The 26118-nt window shown below is 40.5% G+C and overlaps 1 protein-coding gene across 2 annotated transcripts in view; it reads right to left on the bottom strand.

The window, feature by feature from the left end:
• Positions 1-20219, bottom strand: part of DOCK8 (dedicator of cytokinesis 8) — a 94143-nt gene extending 73924 nt beyond the window's left edge. Inside the window, exons 1-2 of one of the 2 annotated variants that reach the window (XM_062612510.1) lie at positions 20115-20219; positions 333-435 (exon numbers count right to left, since the gene is read on the bottom strand). In XM_062612510.1, coding sequence (XP_062468494.1) covers positions 333-435; positions 20115-20206 — 195 coding nt within the window. In that variant the 5' untranslated portion in view covers positions 20207-20219. Of the gene's footprint in view, positions 1-332; positions 436-19608; positions 19781-20114 lie in introns of those variants that run through there. The other variant, XM_062612511.1, reaches the window with a different exon arrangement.
• Positions 20220-26118: the final 5899 nt, after the last annotated feature.

Below are 26118 nucleotides of genomic sequence, written 5' to 3'. Positions count from 1 at the left end.
CTTTTGCAAATTATCTGTGAACACCACACAATGCATTTACTTGACAGCGTTGAATGTTTCCAGCAAGGGAACCATGCAGTATACTCCAAAACTTACTAATTAACTTTGATTTATAGTAGTATGAAGAAAGTCTATCTATTTTAGGCTTCAAGGACTATTCTAGGCTTTTTCAAATGCGTAATTTCCTCATCTTACCAGGGACTATTTTTCAACAACTTCAAGCAGAACTTAGTAGAAAGCAAGATAGTTTAAGAAGATCACTTAATTTACACTAGAAACATTAAGCAGTGTAGAAGTTAAACCTGTGTAAAGAAGATTAATCCGGAACTTACCAAATGAAGAGTAGAAAAGCCAGGGGTACTTAAGCTTCTTTGACAGAACTGTGCAACGCCTGGTTGGAGAGTAAATTGCTTTCTTATTTCTGCAGAGGAGTGCCTTTAATTAAGCAGAGAAAAACTTTTATTATTACAATTATCTCCACTCAAATTCCAAGTGCCAGACTTTGCCAATTTGTCCCGTATTTAGAAATGTCCCAGGGTTTAGAAATGTATTTGGATGATGTGCTAGATTCGTTTTGAATCTGACGCAAACCTCAAAAAACATTCAAAGTCCTATATAATTAAGATTCTGATACTCTTCCAACAGATTTTTATCATTATATTGCAGTCCTGGCATCTGGGAAAGGCTATGCAAGAAAGAAAAGCCTTGCCCTTAAGTGAAGTCTGACTGCAACCTGTACAGCATTACTTGTAGATTCGCTATTGCAAAGAAGAAAAATACACAGAAAGAACAACGAATATCCCAGAGGCAAGTATTTTAATGAGCTAGCAATTGATCAAGGGATAAAACCAGGACAGAACACTGAACAGTGAAAGCCCAGACTTAGGTTAATGCAGTCTGCTGTGAAAAGCACAAGATAAACCAAAGTATGAATTTAAAAATCAGCTTATACTCTATCAGTTGAATGTTTGAGGACAAGTCTTCTTAAATGATAACTAATTTGTTTCCATAGGAACAGAAAGAGACCTGTACTGAGTTCTTCAAAAATCCCACACTGATAGTACAGTTGTGTATACCCAATCTAAAAATGCTATGATCACAGTAGCTTGGTCATTTTTCATGTAAACAAATCAATTATTATTTAACACAATTTAAGAATAATTGGCCATGAAATGGCAAACAAAAGGTCTACAGTATATTTTAAAAAGATATGTTTTAAAATAAAAAATATAAAATATATACAAGATTGTTTTTTAAAAAAAACAAGAGTCATTTAAGCAGATTCTAAGGGGAAAAAAAAAAAAAAAAAAAAAAAAAGAACAAACCCAAACCTGTAGCCCACCAGGGCAGCCAACTTGGAGACAGGAAAATACAGAGGGAAGAAGACTTTCTCTTCTATATGAGACTCTCTTCCAACTCAACCAAGCATTAACAGGCATCTTAGAATTACCAGATTCCACAGGACAGGTTGCTTGGTTAGTCTTAATGTCTTCTCCTCTGTGGCCTCTTGATTTCTACAACTACTATACCTATTCTGTGACAATCTTACTACTGCTTTTCTTAACAAGCATGACAAAAACCTGAACTCTGATCAATGCTGGTCTGCTCACATTAGGAGACAGGCATCTATTTTTTCCCTATTATAAAAAGAAAAGCTGCTTGTATATCAAGGTTATTGCTACTCATCTTCCCACTCAAATAATCTCTGATCACGTATGTATGTAGCAAGGTATAATACAAAACTCTTATTCAAAATTATTAATTTCCTTCAAACTGAAAGGTTTCTATCCTGTGCAGATGTGCCTATTACTGATGTAAATAACAGAGGTATCAGCAGATGCTGGCTTAATGCATGTTAAAAACTGTATTATACTGTGTTGCAGAAGTTGATGCTGCAAAAAGTGATATAAGACATCTCTTATTTACACCAGACATGGGGTCATCAGATTCTTCAGAGAGGAAATGGTAAGAATTTTCATCTGCAAAAGAGGAGCGTGCATGTAGATGAAGGGCAAATTTGCTGTCTGGTAAAAGCCTTTGCAAGCCCAGCTAAATGAGAGGAAATTTGTTTCTCAAAATCACTGCACTAGTTACAGAGCCTCCTCAGTATTCAAAGAAAGAACCTGCAAATTAAATTTGTCCAATGGTAATTGGCAGGATCTACCAGGAATAGGTAAAGGAAAGACACAGCTGCTAAAAATTGCTAAACTAAAAGCATGGAGAAAAGGTGGGAGTTATGGTCGGAGATGAGTGGTCCACATTAACCTAGCACATGTGGAGCTAGGTTCTGTGCCAGCTTCTATTCCAGCTTCTATTCCAGCTTCTGTTCCAGCTTCTATGAAGGCTGCAGTCCACCTATGCCATGGACATAATTTTACCCTTCCTGCCAGTACAGCAGCCTTGTCTGATTCCAAGAAGAGCTTTACAGTCACCCTTAGCAGCAAGGACAGTCTAGTTATGTGCTAAAACACAATAAGGAAAGAAGGCAAGTGATGAAGCGTGAACACAAAGCAAGCACTGAAAAACGTAAGCAAAAAAGGGTAACTGTATCTCCAGAAAGGGGGACTCAAATGGTCACTACCAGTCATCTGGTCTCTAACACCCAGAAAGGTAGTAGGGCAATTTACTGAACAATCAACTTATAAGTAGCTGGAGTATCAGGTCCCAAACTGTGGTCTCCAGCTGAAGCAATGGGACCAAAGAGACCGTGAAATCATATCACTTAACATCAAAGTGTATATCACCTTAGTAATGACTGTTTATTGATAGTCTCATGATAAAGTGTACGGTGAGCAGCTACAAACTGTGGTCTGTAGTCAGCTACTGTCCAAAAAGCTTGTCAATTATAGGTTTATTATTGGCAATTATTAGGATGAACATCCAATATGGATTTGTCAATGGACAGTCACATAAAACCAAGCTAAAACTGTTCTGTGATAATTTAACTGGATTGAGTAAGGCTCTTCATAGTGTCCCTCATGACATTCCTATAAGCAAAGTAAAGAGATAGTGGCTAGATGGAATCATCACAGATGCTTTCAGAACTGGTCAAGAAACATATTCAAGGCACAATAATCAATAGGTCAACAGAAGACTGTGAAATGATTCCAAATGAGGTACTACTGTGAGAAGCAAGTTAATTTTTACTCAGTCTAGTTCCAGTCCATATTTTATTTTACAACAGTGATGATGGCATAGATAACACAGTAATAAAATTTGTGGATCACATCTACAGTTGGAAGGAGTTGTGAGGGTACTGAAAGGCAGGACTAGCACTCAAAATTATCTTCCATTTAGAAACATCCTGAAATCAGCACATTTAGTTTCAATAAAAATAAACGTAAAACCCTAAACTTAGGAAAAAAAAAAAATCAAATGTAGAAATACAAATAGGGAAATATGCAGTCTACATAAATAGCCATGCCACAGAAGAGTCTCTGAGAGAGTATACTGGGACACTTAACAACAAAGTACCTTAAGCGAGGAAAAAGAGAAGTTATTTCTGTTTATCTAAGCCAATGAGACAGTACTAAGAGTACCACACAGTAAATCAAATTTACATTTTCAAAAGACAGCAGTTAGCATGCTAAAAATTTGACAAGGAAGACCTGTGAGGAAAGACTGAAAAACATAGATGTGTTACAGAAGAGATTACTGCATTGTCATCAACTGTATAAAAGGTAGCAAGCTGTAATTAAAACAGTGAGCAGTTCATGTCTATAAGGGGAAGAAGAAATAATCTGCTTAAAGAGAGGCAAGAAAGATGTAATAAGCTATTAAGAAAAATGTTCCCTCTGCAACCACAGCAAGACACTGGAAGTGGCCATTTGGTGGTGCCATAGTGACAACAGCACACTAGTGTCATAAATTAGGCCTCCGAACTACCTAGAGAACAGCATCTGGGCAACTGCAAGCTTTTCAGAGACCTGCAATGGAACTCAGCATTGTTAATATTTCTACAGACCTCCCATGTTTGCAGTTTTCCTTTTTTTTTTTTTGTTCACATAAGTCACTGCTGTATTTGCTGAATTCACAGTAAGCCAGTGTTTACATGGCATGGGGCAAGACAGTGTAAATCTGAGGAAAGATGGGAAATGATGGCAGCACAAAGCTTTTCTGGACTGTTTAGATCCTTGTCTGCTCCATAGCGTTGGAGCAAAATAACGTCAATTGAAATTCACTGTTCCACTCTTGTGTTTCCTTGGGCCTACGTGAATGTCAATGCCATACTCCTCTGGTATTAATCTCAAAAAAGTCAGAACTCACCAGTCTTACTGATCCACCTAGATGGGACTGGCGGGCAGCCAAAAAAAATCAAACCCAAAGCAAACCCCCCCAGTGCTGCTTAACCAGAATTGCACCAATGTCTGCCCCACTGGTAGATGCAGTCCTCCAGCAATACTCTTGAATTGCTATCAAAAAGTTGACACATAGTCTTGTATTTCACCAACTCTCCAAGGCAAAATGTACTGTTTGCATAATATATTAAAACAGTGTAACCGAAGTAACAGACAGCACCTGCAGGTTCTTAAAATAAATGTAACTTGGTCGAATTCTGAGCTGTTTCTCAGGGCACAGCTCATTGCAGTATAGGGGACTTAGAGATTTGGGTTATTGGTTGCGCCTAGATGAGGTATCAGGAAGGGAAGGTAAAATAGCCATTTATTTTACTAACGTAAGTAAATTATGTCAGTAAAATAAGTTAACATAAGTTAGATCTGTGCAGGACACTGCTGGGTTCTATAATTAAAATTACAGAAATGCTCGTAAGGCATAAAGCTCTGTAGTTTCACTGAAAATTCTGCTCAACAATATAGTTATTTAAAGTACACAGTTAAAAAGCAGGCACAATGGGTATTTTGCTAGTATGTAGGTAATATGAAAACTTATACACGGAACAGCTATACATAAATATAAGAAAACAGAGAGAGATCAGCTTTAAAGATACAAACTTCATAAGAAAAAACCTGATTTTGTAAGCATACTTCATGTACCTAGTAAATCAAGTTATCCAAAGTTACGTACTGTAACAAGTTACCTATTAGGGGAACGCAGGAAGAGTAATCCTCAGCACCCTTACAATCCCTTCCAGCAGACTCTGAGGAACAGTAAATTGTCCTCTGCAAGAGCTGCATACACAATTAGACAGCAATGAAAGACTGAAAAAAATGAAATAAATAGAGACTGCAAGAACTATCCCCGAAGATGGAGAAACAGTCACATTTAAATGTATACAGATGGCAAAATTATAAAGTAAAATAGTGAAAACTTTTGCTGAACAGGTAAAATATTCTGTCTTGGCTACCCTGAGGAGTAATCCCTTTCATCTGACACTGACGTAGAAAATTCTCAACTAGCTTTTCTTCTTTTTCTTCTTCACCTAACATGAAACTTCTCTAGTCACAACTTAAAATGAGCAACAAAAAAATCTGGAAGAGAAAAACCTAACAACTCCCTAACCCCCCCCTTCACTCCCACACACAAACACATACAAAGTTTTGGGCAACAATACAGACCTTTAACTAGCAAATATGGGAATCTTGCTTAGAAGTCCTTTTGTACCACCAGTGGAACTGCCTGCGTTTCTTCTAAGTTTCTAACTAGTCCATAAGGCACCAGAGCTCTGCTTCATTAATCCATGTTTACAGCAGTGGTTGATCTGAACTGGCTGCTACTTCTTTGATGGCTCGGATAGGTGATATACCCTATGGTACACCCATTTTTTAGGGGTCTACTATGTTAAGACTGTGTATCAGCTAAGGCAATAAAGATCTTATTTGAGACAATTGAAATTTAATTGCAATCTTCTCAAAGGAGATGGTGCAGGAACAAAGAAAGATGTCTAGAAGAGGAAATCATGAACTTTGTTATGGTGGCAGCTTGTTACAAAGTAAAATGGGCAAGAAGTCCATTTTTATTTGAGTCACAGTCACGTATACCATTCATTCAGTGAAGATTTTTCAGTGCAGCTCAGTTGCGCTGTTTCTCCCTCAGCAAGAGACATAAGCACACATCAAAATGAATTCCCTAGTCCTGGTATTGGAGGAAAAGGTTAACCATATTTTCATGCACACAAAGGAACTGAAGACTTGGAATCCTGTCCTTGTGAATCATGCTTTTAATAACTGTGATATGGGGAATTTCAAAAGCATTAGTGATCATACATGCCATCTTCCTTTGATACTGTGACTTGAAATGTAGTAGAAATATATCAGTTTGCACTTTTAGACTTTTGTGTTCTTTGCACTATCCCACCAGTTCATAACTGGGTAATTATGAAACAAATGCAAGGATTTGTCTTTCAGCTCATATGCATTACCTGAACTTCACAATAACTTCACTGAGAAAGTGCTACCATAAAGCTGACCATTTTGCAAAACCCAGCCCAATTTTTAATAGTTTGTGTTTTATTTTTACTTTCTTCCAAACAAGCATTAATAATAAATGTAAAAAGATAAAAGTCAGACATAAAGAATAATAAGGAAGACAATATAAATATTATTTTAGGGATTTTTTTTCTTTTTGCTATTAGAGGGTTGTTTTTATTTTTATCATGGTCACATTTGGCATTTTTATCAACAAGGAAAAAAATGTGTATTTTGCCTCTTTCATGACCGACAACATCAAAGAAATTTACAATATATTCCCAGGTGGGTCTTTAACACTGGGAGTATTTCAAAAGCCAAAGAATGAAATAATGAAAGCGGCACAGAACTGGACAAATAATTTGTGTTAATATTTTGGTCCCCCATTTCCTAAGAACACAGATTTGTGGAGCTTCAGTGTCACCTTTCTGTAAGAGGAAAACGATTAACTTTTTCTTTTTCCCAGTTTCTTCTCAGAATAACATTTTTTCTTTAGAGCTGTAATTTAACTAGAAAATGTAGTATCTTTTATTAGGGCAATATACCTGAAAATAACATGGCCCAGTTTTAAGAACATGAAGAGGAACTGACATTTTTAGAACACGGAATTTTGATTTTACTTTGGTGGGAGACAGAGCAGTAACTAAGATACACTAGAAACCTGGATCTTCCACTCACACTTTTAAAAATAAGAATATCCACAGAATCCAACAACTATGTTGTTAAAAAGAATATATTTTTGTGTCTGCCGGCTATCACTAGAGGTACAAATTCCATTCTCTCACAAACACATTTGGATGATGCAAGACATTTTATATCATAAGTTACAAATTAAATTTCACTTTGCAATTCACCTGGAATATTTCAAGGAAAGGTTAAATTTTACCTTGGGGAAAGGTTAAATTTTACTCTAACAATGTTCTAAATATGAAGTTTTGTTATTATAATGACTGCAAAGATAGAATTGCAAAATTTTGATCGTGTGACAACTGAAATAAAACCTACTCTTACCTAATCTACTTTGCTTGACTTTAGGGAAAATACTAGTATGAAGTCCAGGTGTGCTGACTCCTTTATAAAAAGTCTCCAGGTTTTTATTATTGAAGCTCAGGAAACTGCATGATTCATCATGTATTCTATAAAGATCTTGAGGAAAAATATTGTGGACTTTCTATCTGAACTTGGCCCAAAGACTGATCTAGGCCTGGACCTATTTTTTGTAACTGCATTCATGACAGCAAGCATTTAGAGTGAGTACGTCATGAGGTAAGCACTTTTCACAGGCTATACTTTTTCCTCTTGCTACAGATAAAACTATAGTCTAGTGAGTGGTTTTCAAATCAAATTAAAAAAAAAATCAAGTCAGAATAAAAAAAATAAAGGAAAAACTACGCTGAACTCTGCTCATGAACTGTAATTTTTAATGACCATAAAACCTAAAAGCAGTAGAGAGCATAAAATACAACATTAAATATTTCCTCCTTGCTGGTTTGCACTTCATGTCTGAATATGAAGACTCTTTGGAAAGATAAAAAAAGAATGTTCATATGTGGGACCTCATGGACATAAAGATATTTTTCATTTTCAGCTATGTTTTTCTTGAGTAAACTTTGGATTTCCTGCATTATAAAAAAATACACTCATCATAAACTTCAGCCGAGACTTCACAATGCATGTACACATCTGAAGTCTACAAGGGGCATAAGATCTTAAAGAAGGATTTTAAAATGCAGTTTTTCTGCTCAGAGCCTAAAGTTCCATTCCTGCTCACCAGCCACCTTCCTGAGACAAAGCAAAAGCTTCAGTACGTTAATTATGTAGCAGGGGTTATTATGTCTGATTCATAATGTATAACACCAGTCTTCAACAACTGTAATAAGAAATAGATGGCTATATTTCAAACACAACTTGAGTACACAGTCAGATGAAAAGATTAGCTTCCTGCTAACAACAGCAGTCAATACCGTCTGTCTCAACAGTAACAACAGTATTCTGCTTGCACAACCAACCGTTCTCTAAATGCTTTGTTTCTACAGCTGCCTTCTTGCTGATAAAAAGTACACCTGTATTATGGAGCCTATCTTTTCTGCAGTTGTAATTTTTCATTGAGATTTGGCTGGATGGGCCTGTGTTTGTCATCAACTACTTAAGTGACTACTATCACCTTGATTGTATAGCAGGCAGACATAAAGTGTGGGGTAAACAACACAAACCAAAAGTAAATCACTGTGAATAACCGAAGGCATTAGTATCCTCCGAAAAGTAGTTAAGAGGACATTTTCTTACGCTTTCTTTCCTGCTTCCTAAAAGTTAGATGTATTTGAGGCAGGAAATGTTGTAATCTTTTGCCCAGTGTACAGAGGAAAGGTCTGTGCTTTTAGTCTTTGCAATGGACAATAGGATGTCAACTCCAGTAAAAACTGAATAAGCTCATCTTTGAAAAATGAACATCTACGTAGAGGAATCTATATTAACATTATGAATTAATGTCCTATAGCATAACCTCGATACATGATACTGCTTTCTTCCACTGCTAGAGGAGGAAACAATGTTTACAGTTTCCCATCAGAATTAGAAACATCTTAAGGACACACACAGAGTTTTGAACAGACAGACATGGATTTGTGCATTATTTGCATTTCTTTTTATTAGTTTTGTGCTTATATAAAACATGACAGCTTTATTTAAGCTGAGTCTACATCAGACATTATAGCAGTGTTCCTCCTTCCACACAGTTGTCTCTTCTGTGGCCTCCAGCTACATTCTAGCTCATATGATCTACAGCACAACTCACTCCTAGTGAATTACACAGGCTGTGTGGATGCAGACAGGCTATGATATAGTTGGGTTTAAATGCAACAATCATCAAATCAGAACGTGAGATGCAAATCAGCTGATACTGGTTTGAGTTATACATAGTGACCTGTCAAACCATATACTTGCTTAGATTTGTCCTTTGCTGGAGTGCAGTTGAAAAATACGTTAGGAAACTCTGCACTAACATAAATTTGGCCTAATCTGAACACTCACACTAGCAAAGGCAAATCTTTAGGACAGAAGAAAACATAACTTTACAAGCACTAGGAAGTTCCCTCTATTATCTTTAGAGCTGTTTACAGTATTTACAATAGATAGTACCCATCCCTAGCCTACTTTAATATTCTTGACTTTGTGGTAGATTTAGAAGATTGTTACTCCTGCAAGTTACATCTCTTCCTTGGAGTGGAGAAGTACCTCTTCTTTTCTGCTCACTCAGATTGCCTTGAATCCAGAAAGTGGTGGGATGGAAGGTAAAGCACCTATGTGCAGAGGCTGCCATGCGAACTAGCCTTTATGACTAGTGTATGAAGAAGTGGAGCTTCCTGTCTTCTTCCTATGCACCTGCTTTAGAGCCGTGTACAATCTACTCCTTATGCTGAATACAAATCCAGAAGACACCAAGAAAATAATGCCGTAAAAAGCTGGGAGAAATTAGTTTACAGCAAGTCAGGAACACAGGAGTGATTTTTTTCTGGGAAGAAGTAACACATAGGAGATTGGGCTCTTCATACGTCTAAAGGAAACATGTCTAAAGCTGGTGAAGTACGAGCTGGATGAGCAGACAATGAGTTGGACAAAAATTATAGAAAAGACCTTTAAGATCATCAAGTCCAACCACTACCTGAGGACTGCCAAGTTCACCAAAACCATCTTCATTAATGATCTGGATGATGGGGCACAGTGCACCCTCATTAAGATTGCTAATGACACAGACCTGTGAGGAGTGGATGATGCACCAGAGTGCCATGCTTGACTTCCAGAGAGACCTCAACTGGCTATAGAAATGGGATGACAGGAGCCTTGTGAAATTCATCAAGGAAAAGTGCAAAGCCCTGCACCTGGAACATCCTCATGCACCAATCTATCATGGCCATGCAGCTGAAAAAACTTTGCAGAAAAGGACCCAAAAGAACTAGAGGACCATGACCATTTTAGTCCTATGACACTATGACTTCAACCAAGTTGCACATGAGACAGCAATATGCCCTGGCAGCAAAGGCTACTGTTATCCTGGGGTGCACTAGGGAGAGTATTACCAGCAGGTTGAAGAGCTTCCTTCTCCTCTGCTCAGTGCTGGTGAGACATAGAATCATGGAATAGTTAGGGTTGGAAAGGACCTTAAGATCATCTAGTTCCAAACTCCTGCCATGGGCAGGGACACCTCACACTAACCATGTCACCCAGGGGTCTGTCCAACCTGGCCTTGAACACTGTCAGGGATGGAGCATTCACAACTTCCTTAGGCAACCTATTCCAGTGCCTCACCACCCTAACAGGAAAGAACTTCTTCCTTGTATCCAATCTAAACTGCCACTGTTTAAGTTTTAACCCATTACCCCTTGTCTTGTAACTACAGTCCCTAATGAAGAGTCCCTCCCCAGCATTCTTATAAGCCCCCTCAGATACTGGAAGGCTTTTATGAGGTCTCCATGCAACCTTCTCTTCTTCAGGCTGAACAGCCCCAACTTTCTCAGCCTGTCTTCATACAGGAGGTGCTCCAGTCCCCTGAGCATCCTCGTGGTCCTCCTCTGGACTTGTTCCAACAGTTCCATGTCCTTTTTATGTTGAGGACACCAGAACTGCACACAATACTCCAAGTGAGATCTCACAAGAGCAGAGTAGAGGGGCAGGATCACCTCCTTCGACCTGCTGGTCACGCTCCTTTTGATGCAGCCCAGGATATGGTTGGCTCTTGTTCATTTTCTTATTGACCAACACCCCCAAGTCCTTCTCTGCAGGGCTGCTCTGAATCTCTTCTCTGCCCAACCTGTAGCTGTGCCTGGGATTGCTCTGACCCAGGTGTAGGACCTTGCACTTGGCACGGTTAAACTTCATGAGGTTGGCATCAGCCCACCTCACGAGCGTGTCAAGGTCCCTCTGGATGGCATTCGTTCCCTCCAGTGTATCAACTGAACCACACAGCTTGGTGTCATCAACAGACTTGCTGAGGGCGCACTCAATCCCACTGTCCATGTCATCGACAAAGATGTTGAACAAGACTGGTCCCAACACTCATCCCCTGATTATAGTTTCTGGTCTCCAGCCGGACATTGAGCCATTGACCATAACTCTTTGCGTGCGGCCATCCAGCCAGTTCTTTATCCACCAAGTGGTCCACCTATCAAATCCTTGTCTCTCCAATTTAGAGACAAGGATGTCCTGTGGGACAGTGTCAAACGCTTTACACAAGTCCAGGTAGATGACATCAACTGCTCTACCCCTGTCCATCAGTTCTGTAGCCCCATCATAGAAGGCCACCAAATTGGTCAGGCAGGATTTCCCCTTAGTGAAGCCATGCTGGCTGTCACCAAGCACCTTGTTGTTTTTCGTGTACCTTAGCATGCCTTCCAGGAGAATCTGCTCCAAGATTTTGCCAGGAACAGACATGACTGGGTTCTGTGCGCAAGTCTGTGCCCCCCAATACAAGACAGGCATAGACATATTGAAGAGAGACCAATCAAGGGTAACAAAGCTGCTGAAGAGATTGGAGCATCACTCCAGTGAGGAAAGGCTGAGACAACTGGGACTGTTCAGCCTGGAGAAAGGAAGGCTCAGGGGTGACCTCCTCTGTGGGTACAAATATCTGATGGGAGAGCACAAAAAAGATGGAGCCAAGCTCTTTGCAGTGGTGGCCAGTGTCAGGAACAGAGGCAACGGGCACAAGCTGAAACAGAGGAAGTTACTGCTGAAATGCTTTTTTTACTATGAGGGTTACTGATCCCTGGCACAGATTGCCCAGAGATGTTGTTGAGTCTACTCCTTGGAAATCTTCAACAGCTAGGACATGGTCCTAGGAAGCCAGCTCTAAGTGGCTCTGCTTGAGCAGAGGGGTTGGACAAAATGACCTCCAGAGGTCCTCTCCAACCTCAGTCATTCTGTGATTCTGTGAAAGAAATGAGCAGATACTTTGGTCAGTTTGTAATCTACCCCTGTAAAACGGAAATGGAAGACACACGCTTTGGCGATTGGGAAAAAAAGCCACATGTTGGACCCAGCTGAAGAACTAGAAAAAAAAATGAATACAAAAATTAATTAGGGTTAAAAAAAGTGTAAAGATATTCCTGAAAGACAACCATTCCAGTATTTCCTGAAGGTAAATAAAAAGGCTCTCAAACAAAACAAGTATGAAGGAACAAGACTAGTCAGCCTTACCTTAGTGCCCAGTAAGACCATAGAACAGATTCTCCTGGAAGTTATGTTGATCATTTGGAATATAGGGAGGTGACTAAAGCCAGCCAGTGTGGCTTCAATAGGACAAATTGGGCCTGACTAATCTGGTGGCCTTCTACAATGGAGTGACTGCATCAGTAGACAAGGGAAGAGCAAGATGTCATCTGCTTGGACTTCAGTATGGTCCCCCACAACTTTCTTACATCTAAATTGGAGAAACATGGATTTGATGCATGGATTGTTAGTTGGAAAGGAACTAACTGAATGGATGCATCTAAAGAGTTACAGTAAACAGCTCAATGTCCAAATGGAAACCAGTAACGAGTGGTGTTCCTCAAGGGTTAGTACAAGGAGCAATACAATTTAATATCTTCATTAATGACATAGATAGTGGGACTGAGTGCACCCTCAGCTAGTTTGCAGACAACATCAAGCTAAGTACTATAGTTGACACGCTAGAGGGAAGGGATGCCAGAGGGGCTGTGACAGGCTGGAGAGGTGGGCCCATGTGAAGTTCAACCAGGCCAAGTGCAAGGTCCTGCACCTGGGTCAGGGCAATTCCCAAGATCGGTACAGGCTCGGTGATGAATGCTTTGAGAGCAGCCCTGAGAAGAAGGACTTGGGGATATTGGTGGGAGAAAAATGGGATGTGAGCTGGCAATGTGTGTTTGCAGCCCAGAAAGCCAACTGTATCCTGGGTTGCAGAAAATGAAGCATGATCAGCAGATTGAGGGAGGTAATTACCCCTCTATTCTGCTCTGTGACACCTCACCTGGAGTACTGCGTTCAGCTCTGCGGCCCCTAGATACAAGACAGATATGGACCTGTTAGGGAAGGTGCAGAGGAGGGCCACAAAAATGATCAGATGGCTGGAACACCTCCTCTATGGAGAAAGGCTGAAAGAGCTGGAATTGTTCAGCCTGGGGAAGAGAAGGCCCCTGGGAGACTTCTAGTAACCTTTCAGTGATGAAAGGAGGATTATAAGAAAGATGGAGAGAGACTTTTTTAGCCTATAGTGATAGGACAAGGAACAATGGTTTTAAACCAGAAGAGGATAGTCTGAGACTAGATATAAGGAAAATATTATTTATGATGAGGGTGATGAGGCACTGGAACTGGGTGATGAGAAGCTGTGGCTGCCCTATCCCTGGCAGTGTTGAAAACCAGGCTGGATGGGGCTTTTAGCAACCTGGTCTAGTGGAAGATATCCCTGCCATGGCAGGGGGGTTTGACTATGGGACTGTTGAAGGTCATTTCCAACTCAAGCCTTTCTATCGTCTTAAGATGCCAACCTGGTCTTTATATTCCCTTGTCATGGTTTAAACGCAGTCGGCAAGTCAGCCACACAGTCTCTCTCTCACCACCCCCACCCTCCACTTCTTGCCCTCCCCCTGCTCCCGGAGGGATGGGGAGGAGAATCAAAAGAATGCAACTCCCATGGGCTGAAATAAGAACAGTCCAGTAACTAAGGTATAACACAAATCACTGCTGCTGCCACCAATAATAATAATGAGAAGGGAAATAACAAGGGAGGAGAATACAACCACTCACTACCCGCCGACCAATAACACCCAGCCCGACCGAGCACCGACTGATACCTAGTCCAACCCCACAGTGAGCTAGCCCTTCTGGGTAACTCTTAGTTTACATCCTGGGCATGACGTGCTGTGGTATGGAATACTTCTTTGGCTAGCTTGGGCCAGGTGTCCTGTCTCTGCTTCCTCCTGGCTTTCCCTCCTCCCTGGCAGAGCATGAGACTCACAAAGTCCTTGGTCAAACTAAACATTTGAGCAGTAACTAAAAACATCGGTGTTATCAGTGCTGTTCCCAGGCCAAAAGTCAAAAACACAGCACTGCACCAGCCATTAAGAAGGAGAAAAAATGACTGCTACTGCTGAACCCAGGACATCATTGCACATGCAACTCCAAGTAATTTTCTCCAAAGGATTTAAAAAATCAGCTTCTCATTTATTTTATGGAAGACTTAAGGAAACTGGCCATTTACTATAAACTTTCTAACATACTGTTATACGTAACATATGAAACATACATCCTACATTTTTACCTTTAACCTTTGATTAGTGTTTAATATTAATATTAGTGTTTAATATTAGTGATGGTTTTAAACTTAAAGACAAACACAAACCCACTGCTATTTCACACATACAGTATGTAAGTAGTCTTTTCCCACAGCAGTGTCAAATTGGAATTTTTTAACCTTTCTTAAAAGCCATAGTGCACTGTGCATTAAAATCCATAGGGTATGGATTTTAGATTAATTCAAATGGTTTGTTATTTGATTGCTTGAAAAAAGCTGTCTTGAATATAAATCTGCAAAAACTAACTTGAGTTATCCCCACTTAGACAGATTCCCTGGGTGCAACTCATGAGAGTAAAGCAGGATTCAACTCCTTCATCAAGTGTGCTGTCCTCTCTCTCTTGAATTAGGCTGACTCAGTAAAAACAAGCACAGGATTTTTAATACTATCACTGTCCTGACATCACATATTATAAGGCTATGGCTCAATGTCATACTTGGTAAGAAGCAGCTTTTAAAAGTTGATAAAGTATGAATGTGCTTTTTAGGTATGCAGCAAACACATGGAAAATTACTTTGCTATTAGAAGACTGGTAATTTTATTTAGGTCTTTTCCAACCCTAAATATTTAATGATTCTATGTAAGAAACTAACTATGAAAATTTACTACATCTTTTTAAAAATGCACTGTATCTTTATACTTACTATGTACATTGTACATACAAAGGACTGAGCTTCTCCCTGCTGTTGATTTAATAAATTCTAAGTTTAAAAGAAAAAAAATAATTAAAAGAAATAGCTTGGCCTACATACGAGTCTGGACAATGCTTTTTAAAAGTCATTACCGTTTTATTATATCTATATACCAAGGGTTTTATTAAAATTCAATCAAAAAATGCTGGCCTCAGCTCTATAAGCACTGAACAGAAATCTGCTATCAGGGTACATAGGAAGTGGCCTGTTCTGCCACTGAAACCGTTTTGCACTGTACCTGACCCCACTGCAACAGCCTTTGCCATTTAGGGTAATTTCTCGTGAACCTTCAGAACTGAGACGTCATACAATGTAAAACCCAAGCTCACCTCTTTATTTCAGGCAGAAATAATTTAAATTAATTGTTATAATTATTGTAAAGTAGAATTGATGGTATTATTTGAGAATTAGGTAGGGGTTTGACTTTTATATTAGGCTTTTAAAAATTTGAAATCATTGCTTTGAAATTAAATCTTAGCTTTAATTTAAAGCTAATTGTTTGCTTTAATATTGGTAATGTCAGTTGTTTGTTTGTTTTTTTTTAATAAGAATCTATGCATGTAAACTCATCCTTAAGTACACTTGTTAAAACTAGAACAGGAAAAAAAAGTTTTGTTTGGCAACTGGACAATTTCAGGGACAAGGAAATGCAATGATAGAAGTAAATGCTAAAAATTTGTTTCATAACACTTGTAAAGTACAGACATTGGTTGTCTGTAGAGACACCTGAGGAGTATGTCTACTGGGAGGGTTTTTAATTGCATGAGTTGCATGACTGAAAGCTAACTGATCTGTTAGAGAGCTGCATTGCTGCTCTTGATAGTTTTCTGTTTTGCAATATATGTGTTGAAATGTTTTGGATGTATAGCACTGGTGGCCAGAGTTCCAGGTGGGTACCTAAAGCCCAGCTTTCTTCATCTGAAGTCAAAACAAGTAACTACTGTTGCGAGATCGATGTGGAAGATAAAATAGTAAACAACACTACCCGAATAAAAGCAATAAAAATAGAAAATCTCTTCCGTAATGCTGTGTTTATCCTAACACGCTGCTGAGGCAAACTGATTAAAATTCAGCTTTTGTGGTCTCTCAGACATACACTGCTCAGCTGGTGCATGTTAGAGCCCACACTTTCAGCAACGATGAGCTGGTTTTTTTCATCAGGTTATGAAATTATTTTTCGACTTTCTTGGTTTCTGGGTAAAATACTCTAACTGGAAAGTACAACCTTCACACACTATCTCAGACTCGACTCAACAAGGATGATTTGCTCGTCCATGTCCCATTCTGGCTTCCAAACACCACAGACACCTAACCATCTTGAAGAGAACCATAAAGGTCTCTTACTGCTGCACATTAGTGGAGGTTTTCTTCCCCTTCCCGTGTTCAGTGCAGGAAGTGATTTGGAAAGACAGTTACAACTTTTAAGTCACTTACTTTCAAGTGATACTTTAGGATTCATTTTGAAGAACATATAAAGTTGGACTGGAATTTAATTTATCACATAATAAAAAAAAAATAAATTGTTATTTGACGAGGATGCTCTTTGAGTTCCTGCAAAATTTTCAGCAACTTATCTCTGGGTGATAGTGGTAGGAATGCTGCCTAGCATGAGGGACACTAAACTAACATGGGGGCTCCTTCACTCCTAGGTATGAGATGAACATTGTTGCACATAGAAGTTGTCCCATTAAAACAGAAGGAACTACTCTCATACATGCATTAAAAACATATATGCAAGTCTCTGCAGGATTACAAAAGGCAGGAAGCAACAGGCTGGGGCAACAGACACCAGATGGGTGAAAGGAAGAGTAAAGTGATAGGAAGACATGGTTATGTGGGCAGGTTGCGTATGCAGCTTACAAGTCTGAAGGCAGCTGAAGGACTGATTTTAAAGTTTGACCTGGTTTTAAACAAATGTGATGCTTGTCATGTAACAGCTGTTCCAGAAGCACCTGCAGTTCCAGTGCTCATGATCAATAACTCACACTAACTTTAAATCATGGTGAGACCACCTACACAACATTTTGGATGATAACACTGCTTTTTTTCTATAGAACAGTGTTCAGCATAGTTCATGCTTCACCAGATACACCAGGGTACACCTTAAATAGCTTGCAGGGAGGCAGCTGATGTACTGATGAAGCAATACAGAGCCTAATGTTCTGGTGGTCCTCATAAAATCAGAATATAGCTTTGCCAAGTCACTGGTTAGAGAAAGAGTGAGGAATAGAAGAGCTTGCATGCAAATCTGTAGTGAATGGAGAGTAATTATATAGGATTAGTAGCAATATACAGTAATAACTCCTGTAAATGCCTTGCCAGGAACATCGAACTTTCCATAAAAGCTGAATTTTTAATAAGTAAACTCAGGAACTCTGAAGAAAGAGGAGCAAAATTTCACAGCTGTAAATAACCCTTTTGTGCATAGGCAAGAAAGTTAACACTGACCTATTACTTTATTTTGAAAATTACTTCCAAAAAAAGAACCCCCAAACCACCACAGTAAAAACTTTGCCCATGAAGATGTATCACTCCACTGTCAGTAGAGCAAACTGCACCTAAGTCATGTAAACATGACCCCGTCCTTTTGAAGAAAGGGCAACATAATGTTCTCTTTGCAAATATATGTAATTTCTACCATACAATGCAGAAGATAGTATTTTTACTTGCAAAATAAATATGCAGACTGTTAAACTGAAATCGTATTCAGAACATGATGAATAACATATTTGAACATTTTATTTAGTACAAGAAGTACTCAGAATTTCACTGTTGAGTCAAAAGAAATCTAAAAAATTATAACTTTGGCTTAATTTCAAATCTTTTTACTAGAAAAACTTTTGTAAGCCCTTGTGAAATGAAGCCAGATTAATTGTTATGATTCCACTACTTTGTAAGGCTCTAGTCATACAGATGAACAGTGACCATCACCACAGCTGGGAAAAGCTGCCAAAAGACTAACCCTAAAAATAGGAAGAAAGAAAATAACCCAACCCTGTAAATAACAGCCAGTTATGCTCTTTATTCAAGCAAGTGTTCAAATGATCAGGAGTTGCGGCAGGATCCTGTAGTGAACTGCTCATCTGATGGCTTCTCAATATGACGTTTTACTCTAGTGAATATGCTACCATATATTTGTAATTAATTCCCAAAGGACACAGAAAGGTACAGTGATGCGCATTCTGCCATGGGAAAGGCACATCAGAGCTAATTTTATCCTCTGTAACTGCAAACCCCATGCCTTCCAATAAATTGCTGAGGAGGTGGAGTTTCTTTGCATACTTTTCTCTCTGGCACAGAGACTTATCCTCAGTTTAAATTACCATTATGCTATTTGTTCTTCCATGTGTCAGCAAACTCAGTTACCTTGTACTTACAGCAACACCCTGGAAACACAGCTTTTGCCTCAGATGACAAGACTTGAAAAGGAGGCCTGTGTTTTCCTTTAATCTAACAATATGAAAATAATTGTTTGTTTTTTTTTTTTACTGCCAGCCACCACAGAACACAGACCGGCTGAGAGTCAGCACTCCCCTGGGAAAGGCACCAAAGCCCAGCAAAGAGCAAGCTCAGTAGCAGGAATATGGTGCTCCAACCGCTGAACTCGAATTTATCTGGTTTTGGGAGGGAAGAGGAGAGGTAAATTTATTTTCTATCATCAGGAGGGTATTTTCTTTTCATAGGTGAAAGGGGGGGGGAAGAAAAAGAAAAAACAAACCAGGCATGTATGCCACTGCAGTAGCGATGCGCTACATAAACCACTCATTTCCTAGGAGCGCTAATTCAGGCACCAGGTCGTTTTGACTGTTCGTGCGGAGCAGGAGCCCCAACCCTCCGCTCGCCTCCAGCCGCCTCGGGGGTTGCTCGGAGAGAGCAGACAGGGAAAAAACCTGCTGGGGTGAGACTGGACGTTTCCTCCCTTCCAGAGGACGTGAACCCACAGCTGGCCCCGTCTCTGCACACTTCGTGAGCGTAAACTGTACTGCAGAAGCGCACCCGAGAGAGGCACCTCTGCGGACGGTTGCGGACCGGCGGGACGTCCCGAGGGTCGCCGCTTGCGGCGCCAGGAGCCGTCGGGCGGAGCCGCTGTGCCCGCTCCGGGTGCCCGTCGTCCCGGCTATCGGGAGCAGGTGTCCCGGAGAGGAGCCGACACTCCTGCAGCCCGCTTGCCTGCCTTGGCCAGATCTCAGGATGAGGCTGGCGAGGGGTAGTTGCGAGGTAGGAGGAAAGCGTCTTCCTTACCTGCTGATTTTCAGGGCGAACGCCCTCCTGTCCGCGGCGGGTAAAGTCGCCATGCGGGAGAGCAGCCGCGGGTGCCGGCTGCCGACGAGGACGGACGCCGGCTGCACGCACGAAGGGCGGCTTTATTTCATCTTATTTTTGTTAACTGCATGCTCCGGGCTAACCCCCCGACAGTCTGCTGACAGTTCTGGCTGACAGCTTCCGCATTTCACCTTCCTCACTGAAATCGCTCAGAGTGGGAGGAGGGATCTGCCCTTCTGCACAGCTGGCGTCTCAGCCCTGACACTGCCTGCCCCGCCGGGCCCCGGTACCCGCGCCTTGCCCCGGTGGCCCCTGCAGGCTGCCTGCCGCGGAGCGCCCTGGCACAGGGCAGGAACTTCCCCCCCCTCCCCAAGGCTTAACACAGGCGACCCCGAACCGCCGGTAGGTATTTTGAAGAGAAGAGGCAGGTAAGGCAAGCATTTCAGCAAGCGCAGTGAGGAAGGAGGAGGAAAAGAGCCTTGTACCTGTGAACGTGCGCAGCGGCGGAAATCCTTGCACATCGCCCCAGCCCTTTTCCTTTTGGAAAGCGCGCTGCGGCTGTCACACCCTCCACCATTCCCGCCCGGGCCGAGGGCAGCTCTGGAGAGCCAAGCCGGGAAGCAGTGGGCGAGACTGGGCCCCAGACAGGCCCCACACCGCCCTCGGGCAGCGCCGATCCAGTCCGGTCTTCCCCTTAGGCAAGCGCAGCCCCCGGGCAGGGTAAAGCAGGGGCAGGGCAGACCGGCACTCACCGCGCTGCAGGCAGAGGAAATAGCCCGGGTCCTTTCTTTGGCCCTCTGGCATACAGGTGGAGTTGTTCGGGCAGGTAGAGGCAACAAGGTGTCAGGCATAAATAAACGCCAGCTCCTCACCTGGGGTGGTATTTTGCCAATACACATGTGCACCCAGGATACAGGTTTCTCTTACCCCAAAACCATTTGGAATGTGTAAGGAAAACTCACACGTATCAACACTAGGTACCAGCTCAGGTTAACACTAAGCAGGTCCAACTGCAGTTGTCTTCGCCTGCACTTACAGCTCAACCTTTTAAAAAGGCCTTTTTCATTAAGGGTTCTGTGGTTTGTGCTACAAAGTGATGCTTCCTGGCTGGTAGCTCTCTCTCAGCCTTGGTGTGGATTTCCCTGCTTCTGCAGTTAAGCAGGGCTCAGACTTCATGTGAAAGGGGAAGAGACAGAAGCCAAATGTGGCTTCTGCTGGTGAATTCTGGGGTAGCAGAGGCAACTCAGTTTAGCTTGTCCTGTTTTCATTCTTGTCTCTTAGTTCCATTTCATTCTATCTCCTGTATGAAAGAAAGGAAATGGGAGGAAAAAAAATGCTCTGCAGCTCTCCACTAGTACAGTAGGTACTGCCACATGGAATTGCTTTCCAGTAGCTTAACTTTGCATTGTAGATAACCTGTCACTGGAAGAGCTGCTCATCCATGGCAGGAAGTCTGCTCTCCTCTGTTTCTCAGAATACTGTTTTTGAGAAACATAACCATCCCTTTTGTTGTTTGATTTCAAAAGCTTCCATGAGGTGCTGTGCCTCTGTTCGTAGCAACTTACAAGCTATGGAGGAGAATCGCAAGCAATAAAAAAATCAAAGCAGGAAGCTCCATTAACCATTCTGTACAGTAAGACAATGGTTTGGGTGTTAGACAGGTTTCACACACGTCTTTCTGTTCATGGCAGGTCTAATGAAAGGAACTGGACATTCTTCCTTTGCTGAAGTCTCTGGTTACTTGGGTTTGGGGTGTTAGTTTAAGAGATGAAGAACTGCTCAGTACCTCATTTTTCACTGAAGCTATAAAAAGAGTCTAGGCTTCATCTTAACAGCTCATGTGGCATCAAGTAGGCCCTTCCTTGATTGCCAAACCTGGCCACACAAATCAAGCTATCAGCAATGTGAATCCCAACTTAAACACACATACCCATTTATCAATGACACAATTATTTATTTCATAGTTTCATACATTCTTTATACATTCTTTGTCCATACAAGCATGGACAAAGGAATAACTCAAAAAATATTCTGTCACATGCAGGAAAGAAAATGCCTGAGGAGACACATAGAAGTAAGGTTTCCAAAACTGCTAGTATATTCATCAGGTCCAGACCAAACAGATCATTTTAAGTTTTCATCTTTTTTGATGAACTGAATTATCAGCAGTCTACTTCAGCACATGAACAGAAAAATTCATCAAATATTCCTTTTCATCTGTAGTGTCAGCAACTCTATTGTCTTTTTGGGGGGAAATTAAGTAAAAAAAAAAACAAAAGAGAGTTTACATGGTTTTAACTCGCTGGAGTACTACCAGACAAGATACACTGCTCTAGCTTGTTGCTAAATACTAGTGTTTGAATTCCTGCAACAAACCCATTATATACAAGGTCATGAAATCTAATCATGCCTTTAGAACAAGATCTTTCCAGTCACAAGATTAAAAACAATGATATCAGACCAGGTGCCAGTGAAGGCGGCACAAAATCAGAAGTGAAGAAAATGTAATTCAGAGCAGACCAAGGTTTTCCAAACCTAGCTTGCTTGGATGGCAGCAGCTGTGGTGGGTCTTGTATACAATACAGCAGAAAGCATATTTATATTCACCATTTCCTCCTCTCCATCTTCCTGTTGCACACAAAAATGCATCCCAAACAGTGGTCCTAATTGTTAACTTTAGCCCTAGAATCAGTCATAAAGCCGCACTTCCCTCTAATTCCTCTTGGGCTTCAAACGTTCTCACCGTGCTTCTGTCTTCTTCCTGCCACCTAAGTGGGAGGTGGTGGGTCCATCTTTGGTTGCTGTGACTGGGCAGGCTGAGGAGGTGCTGAGCTGTGCTAGGGACAACACAGGCTGGGTATGAACACACTGGCAGAACAGCTGCTGCTGCGTACGGTTTTAAAGGTGTTTACAAGCAGGGATTCATGAAATGCTGGAGGAGACAATAATCAGTATGTCTACATGCCACTTACCATGGGATTTTTTTTCTGTTAAGGCACACGTTCCCAATATATTCCCAATCACTTCTTCACTGGCAGTGGTATCCCTGCAAAGAATGCTATTGCATGACAGAGTATTACAGCATCATGCCCATCATTAAACACAACTTTGTACCCCAGGACAACAAAGCCTTACCGAAGCTTTAGGTGTCACCTGCTTCTTTGTAGAGGATGTACCTCATGCTTGACCAGCAACTGAGGTAAGTTCACAGGAGTTTTCTTAGTATCTCTTATAATGGTAAATTTGCCTCTGTGGCAAAACACACCAGCGGTATATAACTGTTATCTGATCACGTCATAATAATATGTGGAGGTTCACACCAACAAAGAACTGTGATGAACTCAGTACAAGCCAGCAAACACACAATGCCTGTAATGTTTGCTCATATTCCACCTTCCTACAACATTGCTGGCTACAGGAGTACCATGTAACAAGTGCAACTAGACGCTCTTTCCTTAAAGGAAGCTGACACGCCACCGAGTCCCGTACTCTTGCTGACATAGATCTTGGCTGTATCCAATAAAATCCAAGTGATTTATTCAAGACTGTTTTAAACAAAAAATGTTACATAAAATTTAGAAGGCTAAATCTCATGAAAATTAAGTGTAATTTTCCATTCCTCCTTCTGATATATTAAATATGGCAACAAAATGCTGAACCTTCCTTACAAAAAAATAAATCTAAAAAGTCACTCCTAGGTTTAAGTTTCATTTCTGTGTTGGTGAAACAGAAGAAGAGGAACTTAAGATCACTTTGCAGCCTCTGCTTTTTGTCGTAACAGTTGACTAAAGGAAAGAAAAAAAAAACAACAAAACTATGCTATGTGAAAGCATATCTTCTTTTCCCATTTGTCTGTGCAAATTATTCTGGAGAAACAAAGATGTTACTGGTCAGATCATCCCCAGAGTTTCTCAAACAGAAATGTTTCTTTGCTCACCTTCACAGTAATCAGAACTTAAGCAGAGACAACACTCATTTTTTCCCCCTTACTGTCATGATCTTACATACAACTAGGCAACTTGCTGGATGATGTCTGTTGATGTTTATATCCTGACTTTAAGCCTCTCCTTTATTCTACTATACTCAGGTTCACCAAATTTCACATCATAACAGCATATTGAGCACATAAGTCATAGCAAGCAGCAGTGTTAAAAAGCAGGTGCACTGGTTGAAGCAAGATCTTCCTTCCATGACATGTGAAGAATCTGTATTCTTCAAAGAAAAATAAAGCCCAGTTGTCAGAAGGAGCTGTCAATCCAAGACAGGAAAATAGAGTTTAATATAGAAATAGTTAAACACAGGTAAGAGGCAAGAAAGAAGTAACTGTACCCAGGGGAGTACGCAGACCACACTAAAGTTATGTCTCTGCTTATCAGCTTGTATTTTGAGATACACACGTACCAGCTGAATAGCTACAGAGCTGATCATGAAACTGAACTTAAGTTCTGTTTCCATGTTGTTTCTCATGTCAAATATCATTCATTTGCAGCAACTCCTTACCTCCTTACTCTGTGATGCTGAACTACATTGTACATACAGCAACACATACAGCAGTAAAGCATCATGGCTACTTCTCTGGCAGCCATGATGCTTTAAGACTGTTATACTCTTCATAACATTAAAATGATTTTCTTTTCCTGTTATTTCAATCAGATCATGCTCCCTTTGCTACTGAATCAAGAATCAGTAAGCTGCAAGGCTCTTCAGTGCAACTTCTTCCTTGTTTTCACGCTCTTGAAAGTCTTCTTCCCTACTTCTTCTCAAAGAGACTTAAACACTTTTGTCCATCATCCAAAGTGGCCTGAAGCAAATGGCTTTGATTGCACCAAGATCTTCAGTATTTAGGAATGGACTAGCTTATTTCAATTGCGGCCACCTAAATGACTAATTAAATATGACTTCCTGGTACACATCAACAATTTACTGCTTTCTGGTGTTGTATGTCTGGTCTCAAATACCTCAGACTACGACTGCAACCTGGATCTAGGCTGGCTATGCTCATTGTAGCTGCCACCACAATAAAATATGCAGGTTTTGCATTTATCTTTACAAAGTAGGCTTTATTACATGGGGCAGTAGAACACACAGTTAACACAGCAGAATTCTGAAGTTTGAATATAAACTTTAAAGAAACCAAAAGGAAACCCATAAACCATAGTATTTATTTTAGGTAATTTTGTTCAAAAGAAAAATAATGAGCAGTGTCATGTGAACTGGTGAAAAGCAAAACAACTTGAAGAACCAGAGCACTTGTTTCATTACATTTTTCTTCCCCAATACCAGATGTCTCACTGACATGTAACTGAAATGTCAGTATTACAAATCCTCTAATTTTTGAAAGACAACTTACAGCCTTTTACATGTTCTGTGATGCCAAGATCCTGTTCCCAACACCCTTCTAATTTTTTCTTCCTTTACCCCACAAGTAAGGGATTTTCTTGCAGTAGAAAGCTTAACATTTTTTCTTCATCTTTTAATAACAGAACTGTGTAAAGTTGAGCAGACTCAGGACAGCAAAAACTTGTATCATTGGTCATGGTTCTAAGAGACATGTCTTAAAAAATAGGCTGATCAGGTTTTTAAATTAAAACAGGATGTGCCATACAAGGGGATGATCTGAGTAGTTGAAACAAGAACACAAGAAGAGACGTACTGATCCTAAAACTCTGCAAATCAACAAACTATGTACTTACTGCCTATAATGAATGGAGAACACTTACTGCCTTCCACAGATAAGGAAACAGAAATTCCACAACTGATTCTTGACAGCTGCCTTTATTTACTGAAAATACCCAAGCCTGTCACCTTGCTAAACTCCAGAGTATTGTGTTTGTGCCACTGAGATGGCAGATTTACAGTGTAGGACAGCATGAGTTATTTTAACTACAACCAAAACAAACAAAAAATGCATTTCTCTCACAAGTCAAGATTTTAATAATTTTCTTCTGAACTTATTGTCTGGACAATAGCTATAGGTATTTCTGTGGAATAGTTTTATCTTCGAGGACAAGCTGAATTAATGGGCTAAGTTATTTTTAGACCAGACTTTTATACGCTTGTTATAATCAGAATGACTAAAGTAAACGCAAACTATTTTAAGTGGAATATCATTAGTATTAAAGGAATGTTTTAACCTACACCAGTACAGGATGATCCAAGGATATCTACTAAGTATATTTACTGACATACAATCCAATAAACATACAAACAAGCTAAGGCCAACACAGCTCATCTGCCTATACTCAAACCAGTGTTACTGGACCTTATTTTAAGTGCAGAGGACCACACCTGGGTTTAGAGGAGCGTATGTAACTATGCATCAGGTAAACCTCTTCTCCATGCCTCCTCCAATACCATTATATTTACACATTTTAACATGAAGAAATGGAAAACATAGTACCAATTTGCTAAGCTTTGCTCCACAAAAGGTGGGAATTTCACAAGACTGTTAAATAACCGCAGATAGGTGTTAACAACACACGTACATGC

This window comes from Pezoporus occidentalis, unplaced genomic scaffold (assembly GCF_034315485.1).
Source record: "Pezoporus occidentalis ecotype Australia unplaced genomic scaffold, CSIRO_AGI_Poc_V1 ctg16, whole genome shotgun sequence".
NCBI classification, from domain to species: domain Eukaryota; kingdom Metazoa; phylum Chordata; class Aves; order Psittaciformes; family Psittacidae; genus Pezoporus; species Pezoporus occidentalis.
The sequence above is the reverse complement of the archived record's forward strand: the minus strand, read 5'-3'. Positions and strand labels throughout refer to the sequence as shown.